The 12,042-nt window shown below is 44.1% G+C and overlaps 1 protein-coding gene across 3 annotated transcripts in view; it reads right to left on the reverse strand.

Moving 5' to 3' along the window:
* Positions 1–12,042, reverse strand: part of mcoln1a (mucolipin TRP cation channel 1a) — a 70,996-nt gene that overhangs the window by 15,050 nt on the left and 43,904 nt on the right. For all 3 annotated transcript variants that reach the window (XM_043694697.1, XM_043694696.1, XM_043694695.1), the window contains 3 exons: positions 9,393–9,489; positions 7,602–7,701; positions 5,871–5,980 (listed from right to left, as the gene is read on the reverse strand). In XM_043694697.1, coding sequence (XP_043550632.1) covers positions 5,871–5,980; positions 7,602–7,701; positions 9,393–9,489 — 307 coding nt within the window. The remainder of the gene's footprint in view (positions 1–5,870; positions 5,981–7,601; positions 7,702–9,392; positions 9,490–12,042) is intronic.

A 12,042-nucleotide genomic window follows, 5' to 3' on the forward strand; every position in this document is an offset into this window, starting at 1 on the left:
CTCAATCCCTCTACTAATGAAAGCCAATATACCATACGCCTTCTTAACAACCCTATCAACTGAGGTGGCAACATTGAGGAATCTTTGTATGTGGACCCCAATCCCTCTGTTCCTCCACACTGCCAAGAATCCTGCCTTTAATCCTATAATCTGCATTCAAATTTGACCTTCCAAAATGAATCACTTCATACTTTTCCAGGTTGAACTCCATCTGCCACTTCTGCATCCTGTCAATGTTCAGTTGTGACTAACAACAGCCCTCCACACTATCCATAACACCAACCTTTGTGTCATCAGTAAACTTACAAAGTCACTCTTCCACTCCCTCATCCTTTTATTTCATTTATAAAAAATCAAACAGCAAATGCCCCAGAACAGATCCCTGCAGAATACCACTGGTCACCAAGCTCCAAGCTAAATACATTCCATCTACTACCACCCTCTATGGGCCAGCCAATTCTGTATCCAGACAGCCAAATTTCTCTGCATCCCATGCCTCTGTATTTTGAATGAGCCCACCATGGGGAGCCTTATCAAACACCTTGCTAAAATCCATTTACACCACTACCACGCCTTCATAAGTGTTTTGTCACATCCTCAAAGAATTCAATAAGGCTTTGAGGCATAACCTGCCCCTCTCAAATCCAGGCTGACTATCTCTAATCAAGCTATACTTTTCCAATAATCAAATTCTCTCAGAATCCTCTCCAATACTTTGCCCACCACTGACAGGACTGACTGGTCTGTAATTCCCAGGTTATCCCTATTCCCTTTCTTGAACAAGGAAGTAACATTTGCCACCCTCCAATCACCTGGTACTACTCCAGTGGATAGTGAGGATGCAAAGATCACCGCCAATAGTGCAACAATCTCTTCCCACGCTTCCAGTAATAACTTTGAGTATATTCCACCTTGCCCAGGAGACTTAGCTTTCCTCCTGTTTTTCTATATTTCCAGCAAATCCTCCTTCTTAACATCAACCTGTTCGAGCATATCAACCTGTTACACGCTGTCCTCACAAACGACAAGGTCCCTCTCACTAGTGAATACTGAAGCAAAGTATTCATTAAGCAACTCCCCTACCTCGTCCAACTCCATGCACAAGTTCCCTCTGCTATCCCCCATCGGCCCTACCCTCACGGTGACTACCCTCTTGTTCCTCACACAAGTGCAGAACGCCTTGGGGTTTTCCTTAATCCTATCTGCCAAGACTTTTTCATGTCCCCTTCTAGCTTTCCAGTTCCATCCTGGCTACCTTACATCTTTCCAGAGCCCTGTCTGATCCTTGCTTCCTCAACATTAAGCGAGCTTCCCTCATTCTCTTGACTAGATGTTCCACATTCCTTGTCAACCAAGGTTTCTTCAACCTCCCATCCCTTCCTTGCCTCAGCGCGACAAATCTATTTTGCACTCGCAAGTGTTTCCTAAATAACCTCCACATTTCTGTTGTGCTTTTCCGAGAGAATATCTGCTCCCAATTTATGCTCCACAGTTCCTGCCTAGTAGCATTGTAATTCCCCTTCTCCTCCCCCCCAATTAAATACTTTCCCATACTGCCTGCTCCTATCCCTCTCCATGACAACAGTAAAGTTCAGGGAGATGTGATCACTATCACTGAAATGCTTTCCCACTGAGAGATTTTACACCTGACCTGGTTCATTGGCAAGCACCAAATCCAATATGGTCTCCCCTCTAGTCAGCTGATCTACATACTGAGTCAGGAATCCTTCCTTGACACCTGACAAAAAGTGCTCCATCCAAACTATTTGCATTAAGGAAGTACCAATCAATATTAGGAAAGTTGAAATCACCCATAACAACCACGTTATTTCTGCACCTTTCCATAATCTGCCCCCCAATCTACTCCTCTGTGATGGTGTTGCTATTGCAGGGCCTGTAGAAAACTCCCAATAGAATACTCCTTTCCTGTTTCTGACTTCTAGACATACAGACTGCGTAGACAAACCCGCCTCAACAAACTGCCTTTCTGCAGCTACGATACTATCCCTGACTAGCAATGCCACTCCCCCACCTCTTTTACCTCCTTCCTTATTCCTTTTAAAACATCGAAACCCCGGAACATCCATCAACGATTCCTGCACCTGTGATATCCAAGTCTCCTTAATGGCCACAAAATTGTTGTTCCAAGTACTGATCCATGCTCCAAATTAATCACCTTTATTCCTGACACTTCCTGCATTAAAATATACACATTTCAACCCATCACATTGACTGCAAATTTGTCTAAATCAACTGTCTATCCTTCTTCACAGACTCTCTGCATGCTGTATCTGCCTGTCACCAGCTACCCCACCCTTTGATCTTTAGCTCTGGTCCCCAACCCCCTGCCAAACTAGTTCAAACCCTCCTGAAGAGCTCTAGCAAGCTTCCCATCCACGATATTAGTACCCCTGCAGTTCAGGTGCAACCTGGTTTACAGGGATATGGGCTAAATGCTGGTAAGTGGAACTAGATTAACTTCGGGTTGGACTGAACAGTCTATTTGCGCTGTACAACTATGACTGTTCATTTAGTAAATAGTTTGAAGGATAATGTGTCATCCGCAAACAACTTCATCATAGCCTTTCGGTTAAATCCCAAATCATTAATGTCCACCACAAACAGCAAAAGCCCCCATCCCAAGCTTTGTGGGAAGTAAACTTCCAGTCACAGAGACATTCTTGTACGTTTACAGATTACCTCTATATCCCTAATGGACCCTACGTATTCTCCTGGTCTTTATATACAAGTAATTTTTTTAAACTCTCAGGGTTTTCCTTTATTCAACTCTCCTATTTTCTCATGCACTCGCTTTGCTTTCCTTTTCAAGCTCTCCTCAACCTTTTACTCTCCTCTGGGGACTGTGCCATATTGAGCCCTCACTTGTGTTGCCATAACCTCCAAGGCTGGAAAATGGAATTAGTGTACAGAGACCTTTATTGACCCAGAGGCTGGTAGAAATATGAAATGTGTTGCCTGTGAGGGGGTGGAAGCAGGTACTCTTGTAACATTTAAGAAGCATCTGGGCGAGCAGTTAAAATGACAGGGCAGAGAGGGCAATGGACCAAGTGTAAGTATATAGGATTAGTACAGTTTGATGGTCAGCACAGACATAGTGGGTTGAAGGGCCTTTTTCTATGCTGAATGACTCAAAAGGTTGAGTAAGCAGCCTTGCACAAGCATCACAAACAGGGTCACCCTATATACGTGAGCTGGTAGTGTTCGTGTTTATTGCAGGGCCAGAAACTGGGGGAGATGTTCTGCCTCTCAGGGCACCATCTTTGTACAACAGAAAGATCAAACATAACAGTACAGCACAGGAACAGGCCCTTCAACCCAGGATGCTGTGCTGAACATGATGCCAAATTAAACCAATCCCTTTCGTCTGCCGTTTACCCATATACCTCCATTCTTTGTTTATTCATGCATCTATCTAAAAAGGCCCCTTAAACGCCCCTATCATATCTGCCTCTGCCCCTACCCCCACCCTAGCAGCACATTCCAACACCTACCACTGTGCAAAAACAATTTGCCCCTCACACTTCCTTTGAACTTTGACTCTCTCACTTTAAATGCATGCCCTCTCGTCATAGACATTTCAACTCTGGGAAAGATTCTAGCCTTATTTATGCATCTCAATTTTGTAAACTATTATTAGTTCTCCCCTCACTCTCTGCACTCCAGAGAAAACAACCAGAGTTTTTCCAGCCTCTCCTGAAAGTTTATACCCTCTAATCTAGGCAGCATCCATTGTCTACCTGACAACGTAGATAATTGCCCAAGTATGTCCTGTACATTAAAAAGCAGGACAAATCCAACCCAGCCAATTAATGGGCCATCAGTCTATCCTTGATCATCAGTAAAGTGATAGAAGATGTCATCAACATTGCCATCAGGCAGCACCCGCTCAGCAGTGCCCATTTTGGGTTCCACCAGGTCCACTAGCTCCTGACCTCATTACAGCCTTAGTTCAAACACAAACAAAATGCTGAATTCCAGAGGTGAGGTGAGACTGACAACCATTTACATCAATGCTGCATTTGACATTAAGGAGCCCGAGCAAAACTGGATTCTTTGGGTATCAGGAGCAAACTGTCTGGTGGTTGGAGCCGTACCTGACACATAGGAAGACGGTTATAGATGTTGGAGGTCAGTCATCTCAGCTCTGCGGTAGTTCCTTAGGGTAGTGCCCTCGGCCTGACCAGCTTCAGCTGCTTCATCAATAACCTTCCCCTCCATAAGGTCAAAGATTGTTCGCCGATGATTGCACTACGTTCAGCACCATTCATAATTCCTCATATACTGATGCAGTCTGTGCCCAAAATGAAACAAGATCTGGACAATTTCCAGGCTTGGGCTGGCAAGTGAGAGAAAGTAAAGACTGCAGATGCTGGAGATCAGAGTCGAGAGTGTGGTACTGGCAAAGCACAGCAGGTCAGGCAGCATCCGAGGAGGAAGAGAATTGATGTTTCGGGTATAAGCCCCTGATGAAGGGCTTATGCCCGAAACATTGACTCTCCTGCTCCTCGGACGTTGCTTGACCTGTTGTGCTTTTTCAGCACCACATTCTTGATTCTTGGGCTGAGAAGTGGCAAGTAACATTCACGTCACACAAATGCCAGGTTGTACCCATCTCTAATAACAGACAATCTAACCACCACCCCTTGTCATTCAACAGTATTACCATCACTGAATCCCCCATTACCAACATCCTGAGGGTTACCACAGGCCAAAAACTCAACTGGACTCACCACATAAACACATTGGCTACAACTGCACATCAGAAGCTAGGAATACTGCAGCGAGTAACTCACTTTCTGACTCTCAAAGCCTGTCCAACATCGACAAAAGCACAAATCAGGAGTGTGATGGAAAACTCCCCACTTGCCCGGATGGGTGCAGCTTTACCAACACTCAAGAAGCTTGACACCATCAGGACAAAGCAACCCACCTGATTGGCACGACACCTACAAGCATCCCCTCCCTCCACCACCAATGTTTAGTACGCACTACTGCTCCTATCTGCAAGATGCAGGGCAGGAACTCACCAGAAATCCTACGACAGCATCTTCCAAACCCACAACTAATTCCATCTACAAGGACAGGGGCAGTAGATACATGGGAATACCTCCAATTTCAAGCCCCCTCCAAGCCACTCACCGTCTTGACTTGGAAAAATATCGTTGTTCCTTCACTCTCGCTGGGTCAAAATCCTGGAATTCCTTCCCTAATGGCATTGTGGGTCAACCCACAGCAGGTAGCCTGCAGCAGATCAAAGAGGCAGTTCACCACCACCTTCTCAAGGACAACTAGGGACAGGCAATAAATGGAGGCAAACCAGCGACACCCACATTACACAAATGAATTCTTAAAAAAACCTGGTCAACCTCTTCTCCACCCTCTCCAAAGCTTCAACATCTTCTGTTATGCAGTGACCAGAACTGAATACAATACTCCAAATGTAGCCTAACCAAAGTCTTATCAAGCTGCAACGTGACATCCTGACTCTTGTACTCAGTCCCCCAACCAATAAAGGCAAGCATATCATATGTCTTCTTTACCACCCTATCTACTTCCATGGCCACTTTCAGGGAGCTATGGACTTGAACCCCAATATCCCTCTATAGATCAATGTTGTTCAGAGTCCTGCCATTAACTGTATACTTCCTCTTAACATTTGATCATCCAAAAAGCAACACCACACTCTTGACCAGATTAAATCCATCTGCTATTTCTCCAGCATATATCTGATCTATATCCCGATGTATCCTTTGACAGCCTTCTACATTATCCACAATTCTACTGATCTTTGTGTCATCTGCAAACTTGCTAACCCACCCATCTAAGTTTTCAAACACAAATATACTCACATGTTGCAGCATGAATCCTCGGATAACTGATCTTGTGCACAGGACCAATGAAAGCAGACACAACAAAATAATAAAAATGTCAAAAATCAATCGTCCAGCGTCGTTATTAGCTGCATTTTGGGGGAGGTGGAGAGAAAAGTAAAGTCTTTAAATATACAGAATGGGGGGAGGGTGAATTAAACCACTGCAGAAATCTTGAGCAATCAGGACAATGCACAGCCTTTCAACCATCCCACTATTTCAACAGGCATAGGCTGTTTGTTATGTTCCCTGGATGTTGCATTGTTAACGCTACCACTTGGAATTCAATCAGGTGAATAATTCACACTCATACTGAGCTAGTGGCAACAAAATTAAACACCCAATTACAACCATACATCCAGATAAAGTCAGGTGTTATAGGAGGCCACCATTCAGTCAATTTATCCTGTATGAGCTTTTCTGTCGGGCTCTGCAATTAGCCAGCAAGTTTTCAAATATTTAAAATTATTATACAAAAAAATACTATTGAACCAGTTTCCACCATCCGGATAGGTAGAAGAGGATGTGGTGCATGCCTGGAGGCATGATTGGAACCAGGCTATGGTGTGGGGCTAGTTCCTGGGTGTTTTAATGAGTGTCAAACAATAAGCAGACAGGCACATCATAATGTTAAACAGCTCCTTTCATGCAATGGAAGCTACCCTGCAAGTCAATCCAAAGTCAGGCGTGATTTCTGGGAAAAACTGTTTAACAAAGAACATGATAGGTGTTAAATGTTCTCAGAACAATATGCAGTAATGTACTGATGCTACTGCAATGTTGCACTTTCAGGGGCCCTAACTTTCATTCATTGACCTGAGGTACAGTTAGCACTCCCTTCAGGTACACGAAGGATCATATACTTTCCACATTACACAGTGAGAACACTACAGAGACGTGGATTGTCTGCAAAGCACTTTGCAATTCAGGACGGTGACATAAAATTGTAAGTCTGCCCAAGTCTCCAGCTCAGTTTTGGCTGGGAGCTAGCAACAGGGTTCCTATTAGTCAGGGATTAGTTTGAGATTATTATTGGGTTTTTGGGAGAGCACAACAAGCAACAGGTCAGGAGAGACAGAGTGGCTCTGGGGGGGGGGGGGGGGGGGGGGGGGGGGGTAGTAGAATTCCTGGCCATTACAAGTGGCTGCATGGATAAGCTTTGCAATTGGAACTGTATCCAATTAGGGCTCATCTGTAGAATCACATTCCAACAATACAGGTGGTGTGTCACCTCTGTGGGCACCTTGTATCATAGCCAACCGCTCCTTCATAGCCTTGGTTCAACTGTGGGGTGTAACAAAGTGTCAGCCCATCCTGAGAATGGGTTAACAACTATTATTAGTATGGATAGTTTAACTGAAATCAGGCAGAACACCAGAGGCCAGAGGAGACGACAGCACAGGCCAAAAGGCTATACTGAGTGTACTACAATAACTAACATTTGCATAATGTCTGCAGTGTAATGAAATGCCCCATGGTACTTGTCAGCAGAGCTATAAAAGTCACGTGATCAATACACGTTTGAAGGTGTGCCTTGTGCCAGGTCATTCCCAAACTAATCCCACTGCCCAACTCATTTTCCATTGATCTGCATCAATCCCAAACCTAATCCCAATGTCCTGTGCTCTCCCCTTAATCCCAAAGCCCCACTATCTCCCTACTGACTGTATATCAGACAGGCCTTCAGGACTCTCCATTAGATATCCTTACCATATCCAAGAACACTGGGATCAACACATTCATTAATAACCACATCATTATCCAGGGTGATCTTTATCCTGCCACTGTGCGCTTTATTATCAAACAGGATCTGAAAGGGAACAGAAATAATTAGTCACCACCTGCTTTTGTACTCTCAACACCACAATCCCCAGTGTCATAAGATACAAGAGCAGAATTAAGCCAGTTGGCCCATCAAGTTTGCTCTGCCACGTGATTATGACTGATGTCAGTTTGAGAAACATTCTCTTCCTTCTACCCGCGATGTTTGGTCCCCTCACGAACCAACCTACCTTTGTCTTAAATGCACAATCAGTTGGCCTCCATAGGCTTCTGCAGCAATGAATTCCACAGATTCACAACCACATGGCTGAAGGAATTTCTCCTGATCAAAGGGTACGACTCTCGGTTCTAAAGGAGCCCTACACTCGGAATCTGTGTGACAGGTTGTGATAAAACCCTCAACTCTCAGCATCTTCCCAATGACCATTCTATCAAGGCCTCTCAGCAAGTTTCAATTAGATTCCCCGTTCATTCTTCTAAACTCCATCAAGTAGAGACTTAAGAGTCCTCAATCATTCCTCATTTGACAAGCAATAGCATCACCTCACTGTGTCATGCAGCTAATGGGGTTACAGATCCTATCATGCCCCAGGCAGCCCTTCCACATTACTGAAGAGTCCAAACAGTGAACATAGTTGGCTGTTTAACTGCAAGGAGCATCACAGCCAGTCCTGAACTTGTCCTTTTGTTCTTGCTTTTTGTGACAGCTAGAATGACGACAGGACATCGCTGGACAGGAGTAGATAGAAGAAAAGTTAGCTTCTTCTACGTTCCTCCACAGATTCAGGATGGCAGGCACCCATAGTAGCCCCAGCTGATAGTAGTAAACCCCTCTGAATGGAATTAAACCTGCAGCCAGTCTGGGTGATCAGTCCCACGCTGGACAGCACAATTACTACTGAATGAATGGAGGGATTACAAATGATCAACTGCTTTTTAAAGAAAAGGACTTGGGACAGATCGGCCATTTGGCTCAACTAGACAATGCTAATGTTTGTACACCACTTGAGCAACTTCCCATGTTTCACCTAACTTGTAGTCTCATTCCCTCATACGTATTTAGTCCCCTTAAATAAATCTGTACTGTTCAATTCAACTCGTACCTTGGTCTCACCTTTAACAATGTAAAAACGTTTCTTTCAAATTCCCGATTTATTTCTTGGTAACCACCATGGCTTCCAATTTTGCTCTTCCCACAAGTGGGAACATTCTCTCAGTCTACACTCCAATGAAACCTTCTGAAACTTTAAAGATCTTTAATACATCAGACCTTCTACTTCTCACCTCAAGAGGAGAGACAGCTTCATCTATTCCTGATCATTCTAACATTGGGATTGGTCAATGGGTCCACAGTGACACGTTAACTCAGAAACAGAAATACGGCAGTATGACAAAATACAAAGGTTTTTTGTTCCCTAAAATACATTTCTCAATTCTGGTGATGCTGTTCAGGCCAGCATTCCTGACTGCCCTTGAGAAGGCACTGATGAGCGGTCTTCTCAAACCACTGCAGTCCTCGGAGAGTCAGTAGACAGACCCAAGTTCAGCTATTGGCTGTGCCGCCAAGTCAGGATTAGCTCTTTCCTGTTCATCCTATCATATGGCTGGATGGACTAATTCTTCCACAAGTTAACATGCAAGTGAGCTTAATATTAGGCAAGCCACTTGAAGGGAGAGGAACAGGCCATTTACAAAAACAAGAATGAGGATTGTACTTACTAGAATCTGAAACGTGTAACAATCTGGGATTTCACGGTTGATAATGGTCTGAATGTTAATTGCCTTCAGTTTAAATCTTATGGAGACATCTATCAGCCTGAGAACACAAATTCAGAATAGGTTTTAACAGGTTGCTTGCAATTCGCCATTCCCCATCTGTCAGTTTTCACAGTGAATAGACAAAATCTTCCAAATCATGGTCAAATGTTGTCCCAGCTCAACACAGGGGCAGAGTGCAAAACTGGTCAGCACCTTAGGAGACTGACTAATCAAGGCTTAGACTGCATGGACCATCATCACTAAGCTAATAACAATTACAGATCACATCTGAGGCATGATCTGACATAGAATGCACTGCCCAAAATAGACACAATGGAGCTTTTGAAAACACATTGAGAAACACTTCGAGTCATAGAGATGTACAGCATGGAAACAGACCCTTCAGTCCAACTCGTCCATGCTGACTAGATATCCCAACCCAATTTAGTCCCACCTACCAGCACCCGGCCCATATCGCTCCAAACCCTTCCTATTCACAAACCCATCCAAACGCCTTTTAAATGTTGCAATTGTACCAGCCTCCACCACATCCTCTGACAGCTCATTCCATATGCGTACCACCCTCCGTTGGAAAAAGTTGCCCCTTAGGACTCTTTTATATCTTTCCCCTCTCACCCTCAACCTACGCCCTCTAGTTTGGACTCCCCCACCCCATGGAAAAGACTTTGTCTACTTATTCTATCCATGCCCCTCATGATTTTGTAAACCTCTATAAAGGTCACCCCTCAAATTCTGACACTCCAGGGAAAACAGCCCCACGCACAAAGCCATGTTGACTGTCCCTAATCAGTCCTTGCCTTTCCAAATACATGTACACCCTGTCCCTTAGGATGCCCTCCAATAACTTGTCCACTTGAAAGGTTGGCACAGAAATTGGGAAAGAGCAGAGATGTGGAACAAACAGATTCTCTTGAAGTGCTGGCAAAATTGGAATGCCTTATTTTTATGACGTCAACTTGCATCAGGTGAGCATTAAGAGAGAGTGAAACAACTAGCAGCAAGTTAAATGTAACCATGTCCAATTAACTCCTCCCTCATCTCTTCCGAGCACTCTCAAAGGATTACATCTCCCTTCCGTTGACAAAATTGGTTTCCCAGCAAAGTATATCAGACAACTCTGGATGTTTCAACACAAGTGGCTTGACATGACATGTACACATGGGCACATAAATCGGGAGTAGGCCAATTAGCTCGTTGAACCTGCTCCACCATTTGATAAGATAATGGCTGATCTGTTTGTGGCTTCAACTCCACATTCCTAACTACACCATATATCTTTCAACTTTCTCGTTTGTCAAGAATCTACCTACCTTAGCTGCCTTAAACAGTCATTGACCCAGTTCCTCCAGCGTTCTCTGGGCTAGGCGTTTCACAGATTCATGACCGAATATTTTTCTTCCTCTCCATCTTACATGTCAGATCCCTTCTTTTAATATTATTCCTGGTTCTGGCCTCTTCCACAAGAGGAAACATCCTTCATCGTCCTCTTAGGGTCTTGAGCATTTTAGTGAGATCACTTCTTATTCTTCCAAGCTCTAATGGATAGAGGCTGATCCTGTCTGATCTTCCCTCATAGGTTTACTCCATCACAGAATCAATTGAATGGACCTTTTCGGAACTGTTTCAAATGCAGTTCCATTAGAACTGGACTAGTAGCTTTCCAGTTTGAGGCTCCATTAAACAATGTGTCTCTGGCCAATTAATTTTTTTAAAATAGAAGTAATTATACTTGGAGTCATAGGGATAAACAGCATAGAAACAGACCCTTCGGTCAAACTCGTCCATGCCAACCAGATATCCTAAACTAATCTAGTCCCATTTGCCAGCCTTTTGTCCATATCTCTCTAAACCTTTCCTACTCATAAACCATCCAGATGCTTTTTAAATGTTGTAATTGTATCAACCTCCACTACTTCCTCGGTCAGCTCATTCCGTAAGGCACCACCTTCTGGGTGAAAAGTGGCCTCTTAAGTCCCTGTTAAATTTTTCCCCTCTCACCCTAAACCTATGCCCTTGAGTTCTTTACTCCCCCAATCCAGGGAAAATACCTTGTCTATTTATCCTATCCATGCCCCTCATGATTTTATAAACTTCTAAAGTCACCCCTCAGCCTCCGATGCTCCAGGGAAAAGAGCCCCAGCCTATTCAGCCTCTCCCTATAGCTCAAACCGCCAACCCTGTCAACATCTTTGCAAGCCTTTTCTGAACACTTCCAAGTTTCACAACATCCTTCTGCAAGAAGGGAGACCAGAATTGTACACATTAGTCCAAAAGTGGCCTAACCAATGTACTGTACAGCCACAACATGACCTCCTAACGTCTATATTTAATGCTCTGATCAATAAAGCAAAGCAGACCAATTGCTTTCATCCCTATCCTATCGACCTGAGACTCCACCTTCAAGCAGCTGTGAACTTGCACTCCAAGGTCTGTTTAAAGTCAGAGATGTACAGCATGGAAACAGACCCTTCGGTCCAACCTGTCCATGCTGACCAGATATCCCAACCCAATCTAGTCCCACCTGCCAGCACCCGGCCCATATCCCTCCAAACCCTTCCTATTCATATACCCATCCAAATGCCTCTTAAAT

The sequence above is a fragment of the Chiloscyllium plagiosum genome, chromosome 8 (genome assembly GCF_004010195.1).
Source record: "Chiloscyllium plagiosum isolate BGI_BamShark_2017 chromosome 8, ASM401019v2, whole genome shotgun sequence".
Lineage (NCBI taxonomy): Eukaryota > Metazoa > Chordata > Chondrichthyes > Orectolobiformes > Hemiscylliidae > Chiloscyllium > Chiloscyllium plagiosum.